Source organism: Xenopus tropicalis, chromosome 2, assembly GCF_000004195.4.
Source record: "Xenopus tropicalis strain Nigerian chromosome 2, UCB_Xtro_10.0, whole genome shotgun sequence".
Classification (NCBI taxonomy): domain Eukaryota; kingdom Metazoa; phylum Chordata; class Amphibia; order Anura; family Pipidae; genus Xenopus; species Xenopus tropicalis.
In genome coordinates this window covers 97,942,443-97,968,907 of record NC_030678.2, presented here as the reverse complement: position 1 = coordinate 97,968,907, position 26,465 = coordinate 97,942,443, and the positions used below count along the sequence as shown (strand labels likewise).

The 26,465-nt window shown below is 39.1% G+C and overlaps 1 protein-coding gene across 1 annotated transcript; it reads right to left on the bottom strand.

Annotated features, from left to right (window-relative positions):
- Window positions 1-2,444: 2,444 nt before the first annotated feature.
- On the bottom strand, window positions 2,445-21,009 carry gusb (glucuronidase beta). Its single transcript, XM_002935803.5, has 12 exons — window positions 20,665-21,009; window positions 19,781-19,969; window positions 15,930-16,111; window positions 14,656-14,798; window positions 14,049-14,236; window positions 12,750-12,902; window positions 11,040-11,218; window positions 10,318-10,464; window positions 8,364-8,448; window positions 7,401-7,577; window positions 4,197-4,326; window positions 2,445-3,279 (listed from the first exon to the last, which is right to left on the bottom strand). Exons 1-12 carry the CDS (start codon window positions 20,866-20,868, stop codon window positions 3,155-3,157), a joined length of 1,902 nt encoding a protein of 633 aa, XP_002935849.2. The 5' UTR covers window positions 20,869-21,009; the 3' UTR covers window positions 2,445-3,154.
- Between the last annotated feature and the right edge of the window lie 5,456 nt (window positions 21,010-26,465).

Here is a 26,465-nt window from a genome sequence, read left to right as displayed (position 1 = left end):
TATGCACACACTGTGCGTGTATGTATATAAAACACATTTTTATGATTTAACACTCTTTTAAATACAACTCCTAATAAAGCTTAAATGATAGAATTATTAGCATGTGAGCTATGGGTTGATAAAAAGTGCCTGTTTGTCTTTGCAGTTTGGTTTATATTTTCCTTTTTTTTTTTTTTTTTTTAAAGAAATGTTCCGCCACCTTACAAAATAATGAAAATATCAACCTTTTGGTAAACCTGGCCTCAGAGCAAGTGACTTGAATTTTACTTGTACCCCTTCATGTTAAATTATAATTCTATTAAACCCTATATATATGTATTTTTTAACCCAATTTTGCCTTGGACATGTGAGAGCAGGTGCATGCATTACCCATACAGTAAAGGCAATTCATAGTAGATGTCTCATGATCCCATGTGGCAGATGGGTGCCAGATAAGATGTTCATAGTTACTGGAGGTCTTTTGCTCTCAGTGTGCCTTTTTATTTTTTGTGGGGGTTTACATTGCACAGGCAAATTTTGCTCACAATCAAATACATTCCATTGTGACATTATCCAGATTTGATGATTTTATATTGGGGGCAACTCACTCACCTACAAAAATGTCTGAAAATCAAGGTGTAGGGTGTTGCAATCCCTCACCTATGGAAGCATGACATTTAATGGTGAGAACATGAGAATGTGTCCTGATATTGAAAGGATGGATACCCAAAATGATATACTGCATTACAAACGGCAAAATCATGTAATTAACACTTAAAAAGATATGGTTGGAAGTGATCATTTGTTGCCATGTGACCAAATATAACACAGTTACAATGTCTCCCAGCCGGTGCTGGATCATTTACTGGATATCAAGACTCAGTTTGTCCCTTTATGGTATTACAAGGCAGGAATCCGTACTGATCCTTTTTTTTGTTTTTTATTTTAACTGTAAAACTGTTACAAGCATGGCCAAATCTTAGGTGTTTTATATGTGTGTGGTAATATTCCTTCAAAATGTATGAACTCCAGCGTTTAACTCTTCAAGTTGCCTGTGAAATGATAACTATTAAAGTGCTACAAACAAACAGCCCTTTGTTAGGTTCAGGGCTCGGTTTAACAGTGTGTCAGAAAAGAGCGAGAATCTTGTAAATTTGTAAGATTGTTTTTGTGGCATATAAATTTTGCTATAAAATAAATGTAGAATTTACATTTCACTATTGTTTTTGTCTAACACCAGAAACAACATTCCAAGGAAATGCACATACTAGACTAATGGAAGCAATTTAAATGAGAGTCTGACATAATGCTACATCCAATGTTTTGATTGCTGCCACTCCCCACCACTTTGCTAGCATTTTAAAGGGAGGTGCTTTTGGGTACAGAGCAGCCATAGTTATCACTTGTGTACAGGGTTCCTTTCTATGTTACTCATTGATGTAAATGGAATTGAGTTTGCAATGAGTAGCTGGAGTCAAAAATAACATGGCAGTCTGCTACAATGATGATAAATAAAATGATCCATTTACCTGTATACAGGCAAAACTAGAATAAGGCCTATGGCACATTTTGAGCGATTGTGGTGGTCTTGCAGAAAACCACCTCCTTTCATAACAAAGTATGGGAAACACTATAGCAGACACAGGCATTTACATTTAATATAGGATATGGTGTTAAGTCACTGTGGCCCTAGAGCACTGTGGCTATATGCCTAAAGGTGGCCATACACGTGGCGATCTGACGATGTTTCGTACGACCATCGGTCGCACGAAACATCGTAAGATCCGCCACACACCATTCAGGGCTGAATCGGCAGGTAAGGAGGTAGAAACAATAGGATTTCTACCTCCTTCTGCCGATTCAGATCTGAAGGGAGAATTTTGGTCAGGCGCCTTCTATGGCGCCCGATCAAAATTTTCAAACTGGTCCGATCAGCGAGTCGTCCGATATCAGCAGGTTCCTGCGATATCGGTCGACTCGCCGACATACCATACACGCACCGATTATCGTACGAAACGAGGTTTCGTACGATAATATCGGTACGTGTATGGCCACCTTAAGAGTAAAAGTTAAATAGGTTCTGCATTCTCATTGTGTCTCACTGAGATACCCCTTTTTGTACACCCTGATTCCTGAACCCTCATGTAAACTGTATCCTCAACCCAGGAATGAATTAATATGACCTCTGATATATGGTTCCAAATAAATTTCTTTCCCAATACAATTAGCATAGCTTTATGTAATATATCTGTATAGTACAGCAAAGCTTTATAGATTGTACAGATATTTTACTTGGGACACCCCTTAATTTTTTTTGTTGCATAATGAATCTCTAGTACTTGTTTGCCAGGCACGCTAGCAGCATAGCTCAGACAAGACTTGCTTGGCAAAACCTGCATTTATCAGCAGGCATAACAAGCAAAGTGTTATGGTTTATACTTTACACATACAATTTTGCACTAGTATAAAAGAAAGTAATCTTTATTGTATACATATAAGATAATTCATTCAGTGCATTTATAGGACACAACAGGTCAGTCATACAAAGGCTTTATACTCTCGCATACCCACCAACTTCAGAGGAAAAAATATATAAAGGAGATTAACAAAAAAAAAAAAAATACTTTTAAAAATCCGATTCAGAAAGCATCCTCTTTGAAAACATCATGACATAAAACAAATAGCCCTGAGCATTTTGATACAGAGTGTAACTATACTCTGATATATTGCTTTATAGTTATAAATGTTTGAACATTTATAAAAGCTACCAACACTGTAAAGTCTTCATACCATTGCTATTCTTAATTTGAGTATTCCATATTATCAGTGTGTCTTAGTTTGGACAGTTCCTATGAGACCTTATTGAAAAGGATGGCTTTTGGCAAACAATGGAATACATTTTCCTTCACATAAATGTTATAGACAAATCTGTGTGCTTTGTATTCAGTTATTATATACCTTATACATAAGGTTGGAGACATAGATACAGTATATACAAAGACTGGATTTGAACAATAACACTAGTTTTATGCATAAGGCTTTTTCATGTGCCTCACTATTCTGCTCAGCCATAGGTAGCAATGCAATAAGCAGCAAAACATAGTTTTCATTTCTACATTCAATTCCCTTCTCCTTTAATGAAGAAATGAGCCCCTTAAAGAAACAAAGGACACAGCTACTTGAACAAGCCCGTGGCATTGGCCAGCTTCAGATATCTGTCCCGCAGAATATAGGCTGAACTCTTGGGCTGCCGTTGTCGTGTGAAGATTCCCTTTTTGTTCCCCACAACTCTTGTAACAGCTGCAAAGGTGAATGATATTAGTTACTTTATGACAGTAAATTCTGTATAAAGGGGCACATAAAATACCCCAGTGTCCCCTATAAAGACAACCCAAGGCAGGTGAGGTATATATAAATAAATTATATATATAAAGTATAAAATATAAGTCTAATATGCCATCTAATAAAATCACAAGGGCATGACATGATAGTGCTGACTAGCTAAGCCCCTACGTGTACTTTGCTGTTTGCACAGCTATAACCACAGAGTACACAGAAAGGGGTGTTATATACTTTTGAGATAAGGTATACTATGATCAATAAAAGGCTAAAGGTGGCCATACACGTGGCGATCCGACGATGTTTCGTACGACCATCGGTCGCACGAAACATCGTAAGATCCGCCACACACCATTCAGGGCTGAATCGGCAGGTAAGGAGGTAGAAACAATAGGATTTCTACCTCCTTCTGCCGATTCAGCTCTGAAGGGAGAATTTTGGTCAGGCGCCTTCTATGGCGCCCGATCAAAATTTTCAAACTTGTCCGATCGGCGAGTCGTCCGATATCGGCAGCTTCCTGCGATATCGGTCGACTCGCCGACATGCCATACACGCACCGATTATCGTACGAAACGAGGTTTCGTACGATAATATCGGTGCGTGTATGGCCACCTTAAGACTTTCAGGGTCTCACTTGAAGCTGTTTGTGACACATTTCAGATATTGTTCTGTGTTGTTGAAAGCTTCCACAAGACTCTGTCTTTGATTAATGAATAAAGCATCAGTTATGCTGAGAACCTTGTCTCAGGGTCTTGTTCTATAATAAGGTTCTGGTAAATTAAAATTATCAACACCAGATATTTGAATACAGAACCAAATATTAATTACATTGATTATATACAGAAGAAGTAGAAGTACTGTTAATAAGCAAGTCTTACATTGTGCTGTCATAAAATCAGCAAAGTTCCATATAAGTTCTCCGATTACAAATTTTTTTTGATCAAACACAGTATGGTAGTTTTCTAACACAACTCTCTGGTATTCTTCAGTGAACATTAATGGGGGGTCCTGAAATACAAAAGCAAAACATAAATGCTGGTCATTGGCAAATATTTAAATGCAAATTAAAACAGCTATTTATTTAGAACTCTAATCAACACAGATAATGAAAAGGAACATACCCTCAAATGGACAACTGACATCCCAAATGCAAACACAATAGACATCCTATAACCCTAAAATACCAGGATATGACGATTCAAATTCTCCACAATTCCTATCTAACCCCAGAAAGGAGATATAAAATGGGTAACCTACAATCAGATAAATGCCTCAGATGTCACTCCCCAAAAGCCAACCTAATACACAATCTATGGTCGTGCCCCAAAATACAAAATTTCTGGGAGGAAATAGCCTCATACTGGACACAGATGACCAGAAAACCCCTCCAAACAAAACTAGAATGGGCATTATTTAGCACAACCAAATCCTATACGCACTTAACCAAACCTGAAAAATGATTGGCGGGAAGACTGCTGGCAGTGGCCTGGAAGACAATATTACACCAATGGCTAACCTCAGACACCCCATCCATAACACTAACAAAACAAAAACTATACCATATTTTCTACATGGACTGGTTGGAGACAACAACCAAGAAAGAGCAAATCACTGCAAAATTCTTTAACACATGGCTCACATACATATCCTCTCTACTCTAAGCAATCAGAAATCTCACGGTCTACACATTCAGACAAACCACATGGTACGACACAGAAACACTTAAGGAACACCCACTCCTGATTGAAGCATCCCAGTACTTTCAAAACCTGCAAATCCAAGAAAATAATCAACAAAAGTATGAACCCCCCAGGAGCCAACAAACAAACAAAATGTTGGCAACATACTTACAGTAAAAATCAATCCCACAAGGTCCAAGACGAACAGGTATGAGCCAAAAGTTAAAATTTTGTTAAATATGTTGAACCTAAATGTTTTACTCTCTATTACTCTATTACTTACAAGATGAAAATGTAAGAAAATATATTACCACAAATGTTGTAATAGAAATGTTTGAAGACATGAAAATAAAAACAAAGTTAAAAAAACCCCAAAAAACAGCTATTTATTGGATGAAGCATCCACAAACTGAAATGTTCTGAGGAAAAAATGGTACAACTGCAAAAATCGAACTCAGTGTCATATGGGTTAAGTAATATATTTAGTTATCAAAATATAATTTGAATAACTCAAAAATATTGCTATTTTTTGTGCTTTCATTCTAATGACTTTGAACCATGGAAAAATGCCTGCCATGCCTCCTATAAGTTTCTATCTTAGAATCTCCTAATGCCCCTGCTTGGCATCACCAAAATGGATAACGAAGGAGAAATGGTTCTTTCATCAATAGGTCAGTCGTTAAAATTATTATCATATATGATGTACCAGCTGAGGTCAAGGTAAGCATTCCATGCCAACAGGTACTCTGTAAGAAGCTAACCAGAAAAAAATGAGAGAAAGAGAAAAAACCAATATACTAGCCTATCAGGATATAGGAGGAGAAAAAAAACAAGCCTACAGCATCTGTACTTCAATATCCAAAAAGCATCCCCCTTAAAGTATAATTTGCTTACTGTTGTTTGCAAAATGAATCTTGACTTGATTAAATAAAGATCAGAAGCAGGAAAAAGATCTCTTGCTCACAAGTACCCTGGGCTGGTGCTGGCCTGGGGTATCAGGTAAGTAATTACAATCACTGGGGCCTGCCTAACATTTGGCACCCCCCAGTGATTTTCCTTTAATGGAATATAGAATGTGTACCATAACTGCAAAACAGTCAAACAAGATGTCTGGACTGTGGTACTGGTACAAGCCTAAAATATCCAACATTCCTCTTATTTATACCCTCATTGCTACAGAGAAAACTACTCACAGTCTATGGCTATGCACAGAGACTGAAGTATGGCAGTGTTTCCCAAACTCGCTCAATGGGAGTAATTTTGAGTCTCCTTGCTTGCTTGAAATCTGAAATTTTCCTCCATTCTGCCATGGCACATTCCCTGCTATACAGGTATGGGACCCATTATCCAGAATGCTAGGGACCTGGGGTTTTCCGGATAAGAAGATTTTTCATAATTTGGATCTCCGTACCTTAAGTCCACTGAAAAATAATTTAAACATTATTAAATCCAATAGGATTATTTTGCCCCCAATAGGGATTAATTAAATCTTAGTTGGGATTAAGAACAAGGTTCTGTTTTATAATTACAGAGAAAAAGGAAATCATTTTTAAAAATCAAAATTATTTGCTTATAATGGAGTCAATGGGAGATGACCTTTCTGTAATTCAGAACTTTCCGGATAACAGATCCCATACCTGTATTTGCAAGCACACCAATTCTGACCTCTCTACAGAATCGAAGAGTTGTTTCTATAATGATGCTTGATCACTCCCTTCATTTAATTCCACAGACTGCTATGGGGCATCAGCATAACATGAGCGGTGCACAGCGAGAGGCAAGAGAAATTTATTTATTTTGTCTTTTTACCCAAGCATGTGCTAAAAATAGTGCTTGGAACAGATTGTGAATCGGCCAAAACGGTTCTATTATATTTGATATTTTAATAATGAAAACGTTATATATATATATATATATATATATATATTGTCACAAAAAATGGAGTTACACACTAATTCAAGCTAAGGTCCCTATCATATTCACACACAGTAGGAACAATTTTATCAAAAGCCAGTTAAACTGCCTGTACGGTTTTGGAGCGTGGGAGGAAACACAATCAGACATGGGAAGAACATACAATCTCTTTGCTATCTCCTTAGGCTCCCAGCAATAGCCATTCCAGCCAGTGCACTGAAGTTTGTATGTTCTTCCTGTGTCTGTGTAGGTTTCATTAAGTACAAGTACACAAAGTGCTGAAAATTGTGCAGAGCAGCTGGTACCAAAAGGGTAAGCCCTATTGAGCAGGACCCATATTACCTAATCTATCAATCTGTAATTTTAATTTGCATGTCTGATGTATACACCCTTCTATTCTACAGCCCTGCAGAGTGTTAACATGCATGATAATAGTAATTATAAGAAATGGGTGAAATAAAACAGCTTATACATACAAAGAATACTCACACTGTGAAACCCTGGAATTGTATCTGCTCCATATTCACTCTGTATCATAGGCTTTTGATACTTCTCATACCATTTGTCAAACTGATCATTGAGTTGGAGTTGGATAACTTCCAGGTGCCCGGCATCATGATACCAAGAAAAGTAACTGTTTACACAAATTACATCCACATAGGGTGCCTGGGGAGGAAATCCACAAATGTATTTTAGCAAGGAGTTAGGTAGAATGCCCATATACAAGTTACTAAACTCCCACATACTCTAGCCCTTCCAGTAATGGGTAATTTGTTCCTCCTAATTCAAGTGTGAGTTTTGCATAAAGTAACCAAACAATTAAAAACCCTTTACCTTATTCAATCCCCATAACTCAATTTGTAATCCTATCAAATGTCAAACAATATCTATTGGCTTCCTATTCCTTTGAACATGTTTTGGACACAATACTCTGGATTGAGGAAAGGAAGAAAAAGTAGGAGACAGCCACACACACAAAACTGAAGAGGACACAAATGGTTTTGATACTCTCACTATTCCATGAAAGATACATACATATATATTTTAGATGACAATGTTGTGCTTCACATTGAAAAAATTAGTACATTACAAATGAAAATTTTTAAGGGGCATCAAGGTCTATAATTTTGTTTGTCATGCTGAGGAGAATTATGGTCACATTGCAACATACAAATAAGTATATATATATTTTTTTTTGTTTTGTTTTTGTTTTTGTTAAATTAGCAAAATACAGCTAATTATTTTTATTATATTTCTATCCATGCTCTAAAAATGGCACTATAAAACACTGCATTAAGCATTGTAAATATACTCCTAAAAAATCAGTTATTCAGCATAAAGATACATGTAAGTGGTTGGTACAATTAGTGGCTCCATAAAAACTAATAGGCACTAATAGACATTGTGTATTAGAAAGTCCCATAAATAAATGATGGTAGGAAGCCCACTTACACCTTGGTCATGTTCATAGTTAGCATTGGAAACATATGTCACTGGTCGGGTGGGGTCAAGTTGCTTAGTGTAACCAATCACCGTTCTGTTAAGAGACCACATTACCACAATTATTCTAAAATATTGTAAAAGCCATAACTTCTACACAAAAATCTGCCATACTGTAGTATATTTACTACAGTATGGTAGGAAACCATCTGACATGGTTCTAAGGACTAGATTTTATATTGTTTCATTCTATAGGTTATATACAACAATATAATACTGTACATTACATTGTATATATTTTAGATGTATATATAATACTATAGTATAGTGCTGATCAACTTCAGTGGTACTGAGGGCTGGTTTAGCCCATCCCCCTTTTTAAACCATGCCCACTTCAAACCACATCCATGTTATTACAAAAACTTTTAAGACCATATCCACATTAATGGTCATAGCACAACAAAAAAAAATCAAAGACAAATAATTGGCACTCACTGCAGGGGTATCACCCTTCACTCATATGTAAAAGAAGTTTATTATGTCATATTAAGACACACCCTTAAATCCATATGTCCCCTCCTCCCCTGTGGGTAGCACAGCAACCCCCAGCACATATTTAACACCTTAGAAACCCCTTAACAACTATTTCCAAATGCTAACAACACCCAGAAAAACCCCTGCCAGGTTTATCTCCCACAGGCAGTGTAGGGCAGGCAGAGTATGGCACACACAGGCAGCGTAGTGCAAGCAGAGTATGGCCCCCACCGACAGCATAGGGCAGACAGAGTATGGCACACACAGGCAGCGTAGTGCAGGCAGAGTATGGCCCCCACCAACAGCGTAGGGCAGACAGAGTATGGCACACACAGGGGGCATAGGGCAGGCAGAGTATGGCACACACAGGCAGCGTAGTGCAGGCAGAGTATGGCCCCCACCAACAGCGTAGGGCAGACAGAGTATGGCACACACAGGGGGCATAGGGCAGGCAGAGTATGGCACACACAGGCAGTGTAGAGCAGACAGAGTATGGCCCACACTGGAAGCGCAGAGCAGAGTATGGTACACAGATGCAGCGTAGGGCAGGCAGAGTATGGTACTCACAGGCAGGGTAGAAAAGGGCAAGCAGAATAGGGCACACAGGCAGTGTAGGGCAGGCAGAGTATGGTATACAACAGCAGGGTAGAGAAGGGCAAGCAGAATAGGGAACACAAGCAGTGTAGGGCAGGCAGAGTATGGCACACACAGGGGGGCATAGGGAAGGCAGAGTATGGCACAAACAGGCAGTGTAGGGCAGGCAGAGTATGACACACACACTACATACAGTGACACAATGCCAGCACTGCTCCTACAGTCTGTCTGAGGTATGAACAGGTGAATAATGTGGGCACCTACAGTCTGAGTCTGAGGTCTCATAGGTGTGAATAATACAGGGGCTTACAGTCTGAATCTGGTGGAACAATGCAGGAGGGGCCATATAATCTCAGTACTGATACCTTATAAAGTGTACACAAAGGTAAGCAGTCACAGCAGCCACAGATGGGGGCTGTTGGCTGCCAGTTAGACAGCACTGCTATAGTATATTCAATATACATATCTTATATAATAGTTTTAATAAATATATAATGGTTTTTATAAATAATAATTTTAAGCCTGTCTGGCTCTTTATAAATCTAAAATCTCACAACCCACCTGAATCAACCAGCAGTTAAAATAATAAAGGCAAACATCTGATCAGCTGCTGACTGAGGCAGCACATGTAACTATGTAACACCCATTTTGTATATTGTTGCAGCTTTAATTAGACTGAATATGAAGAAGTCTATGCTAAGACACAGTAAAGTATTACAAACAGTTCTATGTAAGCAATTAAATTGACATTAACAAAACATTGTATTTTTAATTTTAATAAATAATTAAGAAGCACACTTTTAAATGCCAGCACACACAACAAAATGCTTACACTTACTTAAAATAATACCCAGCCACAGGGAGCTGGGATGCTGGTTCATTGGCAACAGACCACATGACAACGGAAGGCCGGTTTTTATCCCTGCGCACCAACTCCTCCATAACTATTAAATGGTGGTTTAAAGATTGGTTCCCAAAACTTTCGCTAAAGGGTAAAAAAAAAATTAACACTGTATACCACGAAAATAGATGACTACATATTTAAAGGTGCACCTCTACTCTTATCCATTTATACGGGTGAACCACATGATTTACATGATTATATATATATATCAGTGGTAAAAGTGTTACTCTAGGGACACCTCCAGCTAGAACTAAGTAGGATACCTAGGTCAATAGGAATAGCTGCCCTTTCATACTTTTTTGTTCCTTTAGGGTAAAAGTTGCTGGTGCACAACCCAGGGGCCTGTCCTACCCCCCGGGGGAAGAGGAGGGGAAACAGGAGGTTGGTGCTAGAGAAACCTGGATGTTGTACCTTAAGAGACATAGGGCCATGGGATGCAGCACAACAGCTCTATACTAAAACAGTACATCACTGCTGGGTCAAACCAGAATACTTTAATGGTGTCTTACAATCAATTATAAAAAGTGCAAATTTAAATTAAAAGTAATAATACAGTGTCCTGTGTTTAACAGAAAATTAAATATTAGGATATACTTCTCTATCAAATCGTACAGAGAGACAAATATTAATTGGAAAATATATCTAGAAATCCTTACGGGTATTTTATACCGACTCCAGGGCATTCATCAATCACCACAATGCCATATTTATCACAAAGGTCCATGATTTCTTCTGCATAAGGATAATGGCTGGTGCGGAAGGAGTTAGCACCAAGCCACTTCAACAGATTAAAATCCTTTACAATTAGTGACCAGTCTAGTCCTTTTCCTCTGACCTGTTAAAATGTAAAGATCAGACAAGAAGCAAACATATTCATGGAATAACCAGAGGAGTTTTGATTTTTATAGCTGACAGTGGAAATATTTGTCTAGTGATCATGCATCACTGCTAAAAAAAAAGATGACATAAAACCTGCATGAGAGGGGAACGGTGAAAAGTAACTTGATTATTTCAGAAATGTCATGGTATGGATAGCAAACTTTAAATTAATACACATTGTATTTGGATTGTATATGGGACTTTTCCTTGGCCACCATATCATAGCTTTGAAAATGTGCTTTGTCTTACGATTTTAAACTACAAATCAGTTAAACATAAGATAAACCCAACAGGATTTTGCCACTCAAATGGCCATATCATATCATACCATATCATAGCTTTGAAAATGTGCTTTGTCTTACGATTTAAAAAAAAAAAAAAGTTTGTCAGAGTTTAATTTTTTTAAAGAGATCTTCCTAAAGGACTTCATTGTACATATAGGGGACTTATTATCCAGAATGGTTGAGACCTGAAGTTTTTCCAGATAAGGGATCTTTCCATAATTTGGATCTCCATACTTGAAGTCTACTACAAATCAGTAGTACATACAATTAACCCAACAGGATTTTGCCACTCATTATGGATATTCTGGGTAATATTGTCAATTGTGCAACAGCGTGGCAAAGATTGTCAATGATCATATCATGGAATATATGTTACTGTTTCAATTCTCTCCTCCTAAATCCATGCAAGCCCAACATAAAATCGGGAATGGAGAGCTGATGCACATGTGCTGCCTTTTAGATTCTGTAATGCAGATGTGTAGAGTTAAAGGCAGGGGGTCTCCCCCCAATCAGTGATAGGCTTTTTTTTTAGCAAGCTGCAGGTTAAACAATGAATAAAAGGATTTGATGGTTGCCATGGGTTACTGCCTAGGTGCAAATTTGCTCAGTGTTTATAAATAAGCCCCAGGGAGTTAGACAGTAGCAGTTATGACAAGATGGTGCTCTTGGTTAGTAAAAGGTGACTACCCAGCACAGCATGATTTTTTTTTACCCAATGAAGTATCCTCTGTAAAAGAGGTGTTATTTACAGGGGTCATTGTTTGGGGTGCCTTATGAAATCACCCCTCTATATTACAGCTTTTTCTTGCTCTTTAACTAAAGTCACAGTAGGTATAATGGTATCTTCTTATTAGCATCAATAGTCACAAGCACATCTGGCAATCAAAGCATCTAAATTTTTGTACTATCCATTAGTCATTAAGAGTTGTTTAATGGAAACAATAACCTTGAACAAAACCTAAAAATAAATCACATATTTAAATTACTTTTGGTGTATGAAAACCTTTTTTAAAGGGGATCGTAAGGAAAAATTAAATACCCTTTTAAGGCTCATGACTTAAAAAGAAACCTATCTCCAATATACTTTCATTAAAAAATCAGCACCATTTTTATAAAAAAGATAGATTGTATGCAGTTCAGTTTCCCTGTGGAGCGGGCAGCCTCACAATGTGATTAATTATAATAATATAGACTGCATCTTACATCATAGTCCTCATGTTTGTTGACACCATGGAAGTAGAATGGTTTTCCATTGATGAGGAATTGGTCTCCAGAGACGTGCACAGTTCTTATTCCCACAGGCAAAATGTAATTGTCTTCCACTGACCCATTTCCATTCTTGGCCAATAACATAACCTGTGGACAACACAGGAACATTTTAGTGAGGCTAAATAAGTATTATTGCCTGTTATTCAGTTACATATTTGTTATTTCAACTTTGGATTTATCAAATTTCTTATCTCTGCTTGCATTTTAATGGGGTCATTTATGAATCCATGTATGGTTGAGAACCAATGGAAGCAAAATGAATTATGCAATGTTGAGCAAAGGTGTATATAAGTGTTTACAACCCATTTGGTTTTGGTTTTGGTCCCCAGGAAAAAAAATAAAAATCTTGGGCCCTGGTCACACAGAGTGTTGGCTCTACTTTTCATAGCAAGCAAGCAGAGAGAGGCGGATCTCGTCCACAGCTCAGTTTACCTGCACTGAAACAGAGATTGTTCTGAAAAAAGCAAAATCAGGCATTTGTGTCGAGCCCTGCTCTACATAGCTGCACTCAGGCAGAAGCTATGCCTGTCAGTGTAGCTACACAGAGCTGTGGAAAAGAGTGAATCTGCTTCTTTCCACTCACAGGGTGAGAGAATCAGAGCAAATGCTCTGTGTGACTAGGGCTTGGAAAAAACTAAAGAAAAAAGTTTAGAATATAAAAAAAATGCAGTTATGGCAGGGATAAGGCAAACTGATGTAGGGAGCTGTATATAAAGGGAACAGAGAGAATAAGAGAGTTTAGAAAATAATGGTGGGGTAGGATGGTGGAAGGATGTTAAAGGAAGCAGCCTTCTAACGTCTGCATCTGATAATATATTAACAACTTCAAAAACTCTAAGATGGACACCACATTATGGTAATATACTGTGTCACTGTTGGCCACAGAGCAATATAAATAGGTGATTAGTGATATTAACAGCCACATAAGTAAGTGGATGACGGGTAATATAACTGTGCCAATATAGGATGGGGTTACTGTGCCAGTACTATCTGAAGACAACTGCAGAATGACCATAATTTTGTATATGTAAAACACAAAAAAGTACAAAACTAATTCTTTCCACCAAAGATTTACATTCTTACCACCAAAGCTACAAATAGCAGGACTACCAGACGTACTGTAAGCACTGTGAGCCCAACATAATTTGTATGTTTAAATGATAAAATATAGTCTAGCACAGGGCACTTCAAAATTATCAACAGGACAGGATAACTGTAATTACCAGTAATTACCTCCAATGAGTACAAGTATCCAGGCTCTTCATGCATTAGATAAGGCCACCAAAGTTTTGCATCTGGCACTACTAGATGCCCAATAGCCTCTACACCATGGGCTGCCACCTGCCCTTGGCGATCCCTTAAGGTCACAGACACTGAGTAGGATTCAGAACCCACCACTGATACAACATAGTTAATTATACCTAGGCCAGGATGAAAAAACAAAATAAGAAACATAATTTTATAAAATATTTAATAAATTTAATATTTAATAAAATATTTTTGGACATTGTAAAATATTTGCTTTATATGTTACCATGGTGAAAATCAAGCATAGCACCAAAAGTGTTTATATGTGTTAACACTTTAGGGCAGATTTATCAAAATTTAAGGTTAGAGCTCACCACAGAAATAAATAACTCATTTTACTATTCATTTCTGTGGGATTTTTAGAAGAGTATTTACCAATGGGTGAGAGTGAACCACTTGATAAATACGCTTCTAAAAATCCCATAGGCATAAATTGAAAGTGGGTGAGTTTTTATGTGCTGAGCTGTAATTTCACACTTTGATAAATCTGCCCCTTAATGTTCATCAGAACTGACTGTGGATTTTAACCTACCTGTATTGCCATCTGTGTCCATAATAACTGTAATGTCATCAATATAGATACTAGGTGTTGTGTAGAGAACTACTGGGCGATGAATGCCAGCATAGTTAAAAAAATCAAATTCTATATTCTGCACAAAATATCCTTTTGGGTACCTGCATTAAAAAAAAAAACCAAAGTGTTATCATTTTAGTAGCTCTGTTTCCTCTAAAGCGCTTTTAGAAATAAGAATCACTAATATAGTGTGACAGCATTTAAAAAGTTCACATTTAAAGGTTTAAAAGATAAGAACACAAAAACAATCTGGAATGAATTTTTGTTTTAATTTCAGTGTATGCTACCAGCTCTGGTGCCTGGAGGTAAAATTAGAACAAACCTTGTTGGGTAGGTGGCTCCATCTAGTGACTGTTTGTAATAAAACAGCTTTTCTGTGTCAACAAAACATGTATACTTACACAAAAGTGCTGGTTGGGGCTTTTTTACCTGATAGCCACACTCAAATGTAAAAACTGTTGGGGAGCCACACAAGCATGAATGATGTTCCTTAGTGATGCCAAAAAGGGCTATGATTGTCTACGCAATTGAAAATTCAGAGTCCTACTGCAGGTTCCAGTATTCAAAGTACTCAACAACAGGTAACAGGCCCCGTGCTGCCTGTACAACTTTCAAATTCAATCCAAATAACCTGGAGAGTACACATGTTCCTCAGTGCAACAGTGTAATTTATTGAGATATCACATATATATCATATATTGTGATATCTCAATAAATTACACTGTTGCACTGAGGAACCTGTCTATGTGGTAGCCCCATGCTGACTGCTAACCTGCAGGAAGCTCTGTTTGCTTCCAAAACTTGTCTCCAAGCCAGAAATGTAAAAATGGGAACCTAGTTTTAGGCCACTGGGAGCAACGACAGTGAAGGTGGTAAGCAATGTGTAGCTCACAAGCCACTGGTTGGAGACCATTATAATATGTAGATTAAAACCTGCTTCTGCAGGGTGCAAATTCAGGATGCTCACTAATCCAAATGCAGCTTGTGTTCCACAGTGGCTGCTGATCCAGCGGTCTTTTTTTTTTTTTTTTTTTTTTAAATAACCAGTGCTAATGTTGCAGGACACAGTGGATGTCTGGCAGTGAGGAATTTATTGGTGAAATCAGTACAGTTCCATCCGTCGATTCTAGTATTGCGTTTATGTTTGGTTACCACCAAAGATACATATCTCAATCAGTTATACACAAACACTACCCCACCATCCTGAAAATGTTATTTTTAAATCATCTTACCGAGTGCTGTCTTCCATGAACTGGATGGTGCCGGGGGGTAATGTGTGTAAAGTGAGAGTGTTATTTACAGCGATCGTTATTCTGCAGAGAGACCCCGCACTGTCCTTCAGAATGTTACTGATTTCTGTCTCAAAGGGCAGGTGACCTCCTTCGTGTTCCATGACCTGAATTCCATTTACCCACTGGAAAGAACATTCACACTAAGTTCTGCACATTTGATTCCATTTCCCCTAACACATGCATTCCCTGTAACTGTGGAATGTGTGGAGTAATATGTGTTCTAAAATGCGCAATGTATCAGCTGAGTCACTGGCAACAGATGATCTTTGCTGTACCTCTACAGTTGTGCTAGGACTCATAGATTTACATCTACTGGTTAATAAACAGATATACAAGGATGCCTTTAGCACCCTAAGTACTATGCATATATAAATCTATAAGATATTTGTAATACTGCTAGTTTATACAGCACTGAACATTCCTGAAAAATCTGAATGAGAAGCCCATGTCTCAAAGTGATAATAGAACTGGAGTGAACTGTAAGTTTAGGAATGCCACACTGAAACTTTTCCTGCCTCCCTCTCACCTGGATCCCCCATCCAGGTGAGAGGGAGGCAGGAAAAGTTTCAGTGTGGCGGGGGGGGTTCCAAAGACTATGTCTGGCTTTAACCCAACACCCTGGAAAACTCCTGTTAACACTTACCCTGTTTCAGTCCCATCAAATGTCGTTGCTTTAGGTCTTTGCCAGTTATTTTTTAACAACACAAAGAGGTCTGTATAGATTGTATGTATTTGTACTGTTACTTAAAGTATTGTAAGTGTTTATTCTATAAAATCACACAGTTTTAAAGCATTCGGCAGGGATGCATAATTATTATCTTTGTCATGTTTTTTTTATATTATTGTATTCTCAAATGCCATTTCTTTTTTCTTCAACCAACAGGAATAGGCTGCATAGGTGGACTGAAGGTTGTGACTAGCCTCTACTGGTCTCAGTGTAGACAGGCAGATATTACTGGTAGGGGAAAGGTTGAATTTTAATAATAACTTTTTCATTAATTTTGGAGCCACAACTTGGGTCACCTATAATTTTTTTAATTTTTTTTAAGGGCACTGTCCCACACCATGCCAGTCTGTAGCAGTGATGCTTGGTTCTAAAGTTTTAGGTGTTTTTAAATGGTGTTAAAAAGGTGAAAAAAAAGTAAATACACTTAGACCTGACTGCCAGAACATGAACTTGTCCATTTGAGGACAATATATGAATATATTATCTATATATGAATATGATCTTTGCCACCTATTTTTCGCCACCCTCCACGTGTTGCATATAAACGGGGGAGAAATCTTAGAGACTTATTAGTAAAGACTGACCCTATCCACTGTTATCAATCCTTCAAACCTGACACTTGGCTCCCCACAACTCGATTGGGCTGCTACAGATGCCCCAATTGCACCACGTGTAATTCCCTCATCACGGGACCTTCATTTCATCACTCACACACTGGTAAAGTAATACAGATCGCACATCGATTGACCTGCACTTCAAAGTTTATTATCTACATTATTAAATGCCCATGTGGATTGGTATACGTGGGCAAGACTGTGACCTCCTTTAGAGACAGGATGGCCAACCATAGATCGGCCATACGTACAGCACTGGCATCAGGGGAAGCATGCACCCCAGTTGCTGCACACTTCTTACTCCACAAACACACCCTAGCGAGCCTCAGATGCATGGTCATCGACCATATCCCCCCACCGATCCGAGGGGGGAACCGTGATAAATTACTGCTGCAACGGGAACTACGGTGGATACATAGATTGAACACCATCAGTCCGCATGGTCTCAATGAACTTGTGTCTTACTCTGCGTTTTATCTCTGAGTGATTCATATATGAGAATCTTTATCATCATGTTAGCTTGTTTATTATCTCGTACACTAAGAGAAATAACCTTGAGAGATATTGCTCCATGGATTAATGATCCATATGGCTAATACATGTCCTCTATTTGCTAAGCCTTTACTCTAATATACTTGGTGGTCTTAGGCACCCCTTTACTGAATAGGTCTATTTATTGGCATATCTAACTTGTGCCAATACTATTCTCCCTCCCTACCTCGGTGAAGCTTTGGATACATTTGTTATAAATGCTCTTGACTACCTATAGCTACTTTGTTTAGTCTATACCTGTATGCAATTTTGTTTCTCTGCACTTCCCTGTTTTTTTATTTTAACTTTGCCGACACTCTGAGCGCTGTAGCTAACACTCCTATACATAGGGTGTTCTTTATTTACACTCATATGATGTGGTACTATATAACGAATAACAGCTATTTTTTCTTTAACATGCGTGGCCTTTCGTCTCCCTGGGTTCCTCCCTATATGGATTTGTCTGACGTAAGTTATTGTTTCACCCGTTGCGGTGACTATGATACCACTCCATACTTCTATGTATAGTCGCGACGGTCCCAGCTCTGAGCCACTATGAAGGGGCCATAAGCTATGTAGGGGCCATATGCCCCTCACAAAATAGGTGCTCTATTCCCTACCTATATCCCTACCTATCCCCATTAGCGGGGGGTTGACACCGAACCGTGTCCTGCGGCCATATACCACAGGCACGGCTGGTGCCCCTACCTCCCGTAAGAGTTTTAAGGTGGACATCGATTCGGGTCCTGTGGCCATAAACCACAGGCCCATTATCAGTCCCCATTGACAATATTTTCGGAAGGATGACACCGGTCCTGTGGCCATAAACCACAGGGACAGTATCTGTCCCCAGCTACACTACCTCTAAAATACGGGTGGTGGACACCGATCCGAGTCATGTGGCCATTAACCACAGACAAGGTAGGTGCCCCTATCTATACCAGCCCCCTACTGCCTCTCCGGGACCTCATAGACTAAGCGCACAGTACTGCGGGCACATTAACCCTACGTACGAGTGCGCTACGCGTCTGCCCTGTCCCTGTTATTCCCCTTTGTACTGTCAGATTCGCCGTTACATCTAGCGCTTGAGCGCGGACATGCCTCGTCCACAAAGACCCGTTCGCCCTCGGTAGGTTGTAGCCTTATATATTATTTCCCTATACAGACTGACCAGATGGACTGTTAATTCCTGCAACCATTGAAGACCACCCCCATTATGACCCATATGACATTCCCGTGTAAGACCAGATAGGGAGTTACAGTTCAGCGCATCAGAGAGTGTCTTCTAACATTACTTCTAATGTTACTTTCACTTTTCCTTGTTTATTTTTCCTCTTTTCTCTTTTACTTTACATATTCTGTCTGTTGTTTCTAGTCACACCTTTTGGTTTTTTCATTGATTTATGTTTTATTTGATTTTTATTTGTCTTTTGTTTGTGTTATATACTCACGTCAGGGGGCGGGACCTTAGCCATTGGCTAATGACGTCACTTGTTTGTTTTTGGCGCCACATTTGGTTTATCAAGGGGTCTATGATGTGTATTTGGCACTTTGACAAAGGCTGTGGAAGCAGCCGAAACGTTAGCTTGATGCTATAATAAATACCTTTTTATTTACTCAGTAAGACCTGCGAGTGCGGCTCATATTTCTGTTTATGAATATAAATCTATAAATGAAGCAGGGAAATGAATGCATTTATGAAAGAAAATTAGACTTTCAGTCCACTGCCAAACATTGCTAGCAGCAAGCATTTTATGAGCACTCCAGTTCCAGACTGTCTGAATTGTGTAGTATTAAAGTCAGGTACATTGTAAGACTTTGCTGTCCCATTTCTACCATGGTTTTATCTTTAATTCTTCAACAGACAGATATGGTGAATTATTCATTCTAAGAAAAAGCTTAATTTTCTTTATACTTACAATGACTGAGAAATAGTGAGCACTGCCAATTCGAAGCATGACCCGTGAAGATGCTGTTTTTTCTACCCACTGGCTTGGAAGCCAGATTTCCTTTTCATACCAGACCCAGCCAATGAAGTCCCTCAGACTAATATCCTGAGTGATATCGTTATAGCTGGCAGGTACTGGCATGTCTATTACTGGGCCGGTCTGCAAAAAGAGTATAGATTTATTGAATACAGATGGTAAAAGCAGCAGTAGCAAAACTGTCCCAAATGTTGTTATCCAAATCCATGTTTATTTAATTAGCAAAAAGATGTGGGGGTAGAAATACCCAAAAGAAGATAAAGTGCTGGGTATTTTTTTATATTAAGACCCTTCCTTTGGGATAATAACTGAGTAACGCATATACAGGAAGTGGATTAGATTTTATTTTTACTATTCTCTCCCCACCATAAGTGTTGGGGGGTCAGTAGGATATGCCCCACAGTCTACCCCCTCTTCTTCATAGATGGTCCACCAAACTCCCTACTAGGACACTTCTGCATAGAGATGAGGGGTAACTAAGAAGGCATGCAATGTGTATAGTAACCATTGTACACAGTAGGAAGGGTACTCATACATTATAAGTCAGTAAATCATGCCTATTCTATAAATTGTTACAGTAACTGTAGAGGGTTATATACCATTTATTCAATTATTATAGTAAGTATGGCATTCATAAAATGCATAAATCATGATGGGAAACGGATTTAGAGCTACAGGAAACTAGGCATAAGGGCAAGTATATATTTCTTGTAAACCTAAAATAAAAATATAAATATGTATGAAATTACAATAATAAGTGATTTGTAAGGGCTAATAATGAATGAATGAACGGAATAGGTTAAGCTAGGTAATATTACCTCCCCAAGGGGTCTCTTGTACCATTGCTCCTGAAAACCTTTGTCCCGTTGCGGAGATTTATCAGCTCGAAAACTCCAAATCCCACTGAGCTCCTTTAGCTCTCGCGTAGGGGTTTCTCTGGGGTACAGTATCCCTCCATTTAGGGTATAAGCCAAACAACTGTGGAGAAGTAAAAACAACCAGAAAGTCCACACTGCAAACATGTCTCTTTATAACTGTGTGCATACACTGCTGCACTTCCTCCTGCCCCTCATACACAGTGTGCCCTGAATACAGGCAGCTTTGCACCAAGCTCTTCTCACTGCACTGAACGGCAGCTTCCTCCCCCTGCTAAGTTTGGTCATGTGGGCCGGTCAATGTCACATGATATGACAAGAGGGATGGGTGGGGTGGAATGTACCTCACTTGACTCGCTGCACAACATAACAGGCTCCAGTACGGCACAGAAGTTGGTTTCTTAATCAGCCTGTTTTTCAGGACTGTCCTGGCTTAGCCCGAAAAGGTTATGGACAGGAAAACTGCTACCAATGGGGCAATAGTTTGTTATTTGGTATGACGAATAAATAACATGATTTAAAGGGTTAAATGGCAAGGTAAAAGGTAAGGTTGCCCCGCATTGTATCCAACATGTTCTAGTCTGGCCTAAAAAGGTTCTGTGCAGCAAAAGTGGCATCAAAGTGGGCATCCATGCAATTCTGCCTATTTGCTTAAGTAACAGAGGTGCTGAATGGCCTTGGGCCACTGATTTCAATGCATATATAAGGGGTGCCCGCTTTGCATGCAACCTGTTCTGGCCTGTCCTTAAAAGGTTATGTGTGGCAAAAGTGGCATCAAAGTGGTACTGAAGTACTGAAAGAGTTAAATGGCATCAGGCCACTGATTTCAACCCATATATTTGCAGGTAGGGGTGCCCTGCATTGTGTGCAATATGTTCCAACCTGGCCCAAAAAGGTTCTGTGCAGCAAAACTGGCATCGGGCATCCATGCAATTCTGCCTATTTGTATACGTAACAGTGGTGCTGAAGGGGTTAAATAGCCTTGGGCCACTGATTTCAACCCATATATTAGTAGGCAGGGGTGCCCTGCATTGTATCTTGTTCTGGCCTAGCCCAAAAAGGGTATGGGCAGGAAAAGTGGCATCAAAGTGGGCACCCATTCAATTCTGCCTGTTTGAATAATAACATTTGTAAAATGGGTTAAATGACCCTGGGCCACTGATTTTAACCCAAATATTTTCAGGTAGGGTTGCTCCGCATTGTGTGCACCCTGCTCCGGCCTGGCATGAAAAGGTTCTGTGCAGGAAAAGAGGCATCAAAGTGGGCATTCATGCAATTCTGCCTATTTGAATAGGCAGAAGAAGAACATCAGAATAACATTTTCTAGTATTGTTTTCCAAAAAATTATTTTTGTGTGCTACAATTTGTTTTGTGAACATAACCTATATACCTACAATGAGACTGCAAGGGCAATGAATAAAACCTGGATAAATGCATTGCACATTCACAATTTCAAATGCAGGTAATCAAAAAACACACAACAAATGTAGGGCTCTTTGAAAAACAATAAAACCTAAAAATGCTCACAATGTCTAAAAAACCTCATGCCACCCAATCACTATGATTGTGTAAGCAAACTGTCAAATATGCCAGGAACTGAAACCTTGTGCTTCCCTGTCACACAGCTGAATCTGGACACTTACAATACACACTCAATACAGTTATAATAGTCTTGAAGAAAGTGGCATAATGTAGCAATAGTGAAGAAGAGCAACACTATAGCATCAGGCATGAGTTCAACTACCAAGCACAAATACTAACTCAGTGTCCACACAAGTGATGTGTATCGCTCTACATGGGATTGGTCAGGAGATGCATCATTCAATCAATGCAGCCCTCTTAAGGTGGCCATACACGCACCGATATTATCGTACGAAACCTCGTTTCGTACGATAATCGGTGCGTGTATGGTATGTCAGCGAGCCGACCGATGTCGCAGGAAGCTGCTGAAATCGGTCGGCTCGTCGATCGGCCAGGTTAGAAAATTTTGATCGGGCGCCATAGAAGGCGCCTGACCAAAATTCTCCCTTCAGAGCTGAATCGGCAGAAGGAGGTAGAAATCCTATTGTTTCTACCTCCTTACCTGCCGATTCAGCCCTGAATGGTGTGTGGCGGATCTGACGATGTTTCGTGCGACCGATGGTCGTACGAAACATCGTCGGATCGCCACGTGTATGGCCAGCTTAAGAAGTCATAGTAGTTATGACAATTTGTTGTGCACACTGTGGGTGGCAGGACCATCAGAAATAGGATAACTCTTGTGACTTGTAAGTTGATCCTTGTGAGCTGACATATTGGGGGGGATTCACAAAAGTGGTGATATTCCGACAAAATAAAAGTGGAGATAGATTTGTCGGATTTTCCACCTAATTCACAAACATCTATCTCCACTTTTGTGAATTTGTCTTTTTAACAGACAGTTTTCAGATTTTGCCATTTTCCCGACATTTTTTTTATGAATTTGCCTTTAGCTGTTAGTAAATCTGTCGGTGCTATCAAACCCAGTCCCACAGCTACAGGAGCCCTGGGATACGAATTTTACCAGAAGGATTTTGCATTTCATTTGCCATTTCACTTTTCTGAGGGGTAATTTTAGTTTGCCCAGGGAAACTATACATCATTTTTTCATGACAATCTGGGCTTTATAATGTTTTCTATATTTCTGTGTAATTCCACTTCTGTAACAAGATTTAAGGGTCTAAATACAGTCTTCTCTAGCCCCTACTCATTACTGGGCCGCAGCCACCCGGCCCACACACCAACATGCCCGGTGAATAGAGCTCCAACAGGACTAGGGCCCACTGGGTTTTTATCCACTGCCCTGTTGGGCCAGTCCAACCCTGTACCCCAATATCCCAGTTTGGGTGCCAGTGTGTATGTGCCACCAAGATGTCTACTGGGAACAGGTGGGAACCAATGCTGTCAGGCAGCTCTGTAGTTCTGGGCATGCTATGGGGGCACAGATAAGTTGGGGCAAATGTCAGTGAAGTGGTTAAAGAGGGGGCACTGCTGCTAAAACTAAAAATTTGCCTGGGAGGCTTTACTTTTCCTTTTAATAAAAATGTTTACAATATATTCACACAAAATGTTATTATTGCCTCATTGATTAAGCTAAAACTAGCATAACCATGCAAATGTCAGGTAAAAACTTTTTATATATAAGATATAAATTAAACTTTTTTTAATTAGTGTTTTACTTGTTTATAAAATGTTAATGAGGCTTTTTGCACCTATTGTTCTAGGGTTAGACAGAAACTTGTCCCCTAACAATAGTCTGCTAATCCCCATTAATATGTTAATGATCCCCCAATGGGGCTCCTACTTTAGGTGTGAAATGGAGACTGGGTGAAACCAAACAAAACAGCAGAGCTTAGAATTGGCCTGACAGAATTACACTGAGCTTTACTCCATTTTGAAAATGTCGGGAAAAAATGTCATTAAACGTCGTATAAATGTCGTTTAAACTACAAATTCACAAAAGTGTCTGTAAACTGTCTTTCTTTCACCAAAAACAGAAAAGTGGCGGTTGAGTCCGAATTTAGGTGGATTTCTGTTTGTGAATCTAGAGAAAGTGTTTTCAACCAGTTTTTCCACCACTTTTACTCCAAAAAAAGGCTATCTCCACTTTTGTGAATTCCCCCCATTGTGTCTAGTATGGATTTATTACACAATTTTCAACCTTGTGCTTTATCCAAGGTAAAATAATTCTGTTTTTTTGTAATGGCTAATGACAAAGTGGACTTTAAACTAACATACAGTACATGTCCTGATGGTTGGCAGGATGAGCAATATCTGCCAAACTAAATATGGGTATTTATGGCAAACCTGAGTTTGTTGCCTCATTCCTATTTATCCAGACCCATATACAGTTTGTGTGCTGCAGCATCATGCAGCTTTGGTCCAGTGTTGTTAATAATTCACCGAGTGGCACTGTCAAAATCCATATTCTACCATTAGAACAAGTCAATCAGTGTGACATGATCTGATTTTAAATGCAAGCAGTTTTCTCTATTGCATGGTTGTTGATTGGTAGAAAATATAGGCCTATATATTGAATTTATGGGAATTGCTAATTAATTATGCCATTTATTATTATTATTATCCTTTATTTATATACATTGTCAGAATGGCCTGCCAGGGTACCAGGATTTTTTCCTTGGTGGGTGGGCTTTAGGGCTCTTACAGACGAGCATTTTTATCTGTGCTCCCCTGCGGTGGTGTTCTTTTGTGTTCTACTACAGGGAAGCGCAGATAAAAAATGCATTCCATTTATTTTAATGTGGCTGTACTCACACAGGTACAGGTAAGTGCCAAAAACAGGTGAAACGCATCATCGCACAGGGGCCCCTGTGTGGTGCTGCTGCCTCTACTTCTTGAACCCCCAGCGCCACCCCTGGACACGGATCCCACGGAGCCCTACTCTTCTTTCTGGATGTCTTCCTCCTCCAGTCGGATCTCCAGCCTGCATATCCCAGGTTAGCATCTCATACACACACACACTTATACATTTATTGGGGGTTGGAAGGTTTCACACATTCACAGCACTTAAACAATTTTGTGGCTTTGTCTGATATGTATTAAGGTAAAAAAAAATACTAAAGCAATCAATAGTCATACAAGGGGAGCACTCACCGGAACGATCCCACGATTTAAGGTTGATGCCACACGTGGAGTTTTTACACTGCGTATTTTCTCAGCCTAAAAAGCGTTTTTCAGCCTAGTACTGGTGACGTAGCAAATCCCGTTTCCATGGTGCTAATAGTGTGAAATAGTAAAAAACGCTTGGTCTGGCAGCTGCCTTTGTGTATACATAGGAATAGCTTGCTGTGCAAATACTGGCGTATTTCGGCAAACGCTTGAAAAACCGTGGTGAGGCGTTTTCTAGCGTATTTACGCATTGTGTGGTTTGCTTCAAGTCTTTTCAAGTTATTTCTAATGGATGATGATATCATGCGTTTTTCAGCCGCCGAGAGAATTAGAAAATATGCAGCGTAAAAACGCCACGTGTGGCATCAGCCTAAGAGTCCTGTGCTGTCACGTCAAAAAACTCCCCCCATCCAGGCGTAGCTCAATGCAGAAAAATATAGGTAGACAGAGCACTTGAGGACATCTTTTCATTTAAAGATAATCTTTATTCATTTTTCCATTAAAAACATCTTGGTGAACTACACATCCAGTTTAATGCGTTTCATGGTTTCTCGCCACTTCATCAGAAGCTACTACGGTGCCTCACAAACACCAGTCCTTTAAATACACTTGTTAACCCACACCCAATCTGTGCATTAACCCCACAGGTACAAAATTTTTTATTTTTTATTTTTATTCCTTTACATCAAGTGCTTATATTTTAGTGAGTTTTCCACATGCGATGTATATGTGTTACACTTCATTTGGCATTTTTTAAGTATTTTTGACTCTTTTCATTCTCTCAATGGATCAATGACCATGAAACACTGTAACTGTAATGTTCGTAATAACAGTAGTTTATATTTTTTTTTTCTTAAAAAATTGCTTTTACAATACCAGCATAATTTTAACAACAGTTGTACTGCTGTAGTACAATGCTCTTTTTGCTATACCAGTAGTGTGTGATCTGAGTACATATAGGGGCAGATTTATCAAAATGTGAGTTTAGAGCTTAATACATAAAAACCCACTCATATTCTATTAATTTCTATGGAGTTTTAGAAGCATATTTATCAATGGGTGAAAGCTGGTGAATAGGTTCACCAACTGAAATACGC

Bases quoted from the DNA above. Each gene is read 5' to 3' on its own strand.
- gusb (XM_002935803.5), bottom strand. From the start codon at position 20,868: ATGTTTGCAGTGTGGACTTTCTGGTTGTTTTTACTTCTCCACAGTTGT. The intron at 19,970-20,664 runs GTAATATTACCT...CTCTTTTTGCAG, and splicing joins ACAAGAGACCCCTTGGGGAG to ACCGGCCCAGTAATAGACAT. The intron at 4,327-7,400 runs GTGAGTATTCTT...TTTGTATTTCAG, and splicing joins CAATTCCAGGGTTTCACAGT to GACCCCCCATTAATGTTCAC.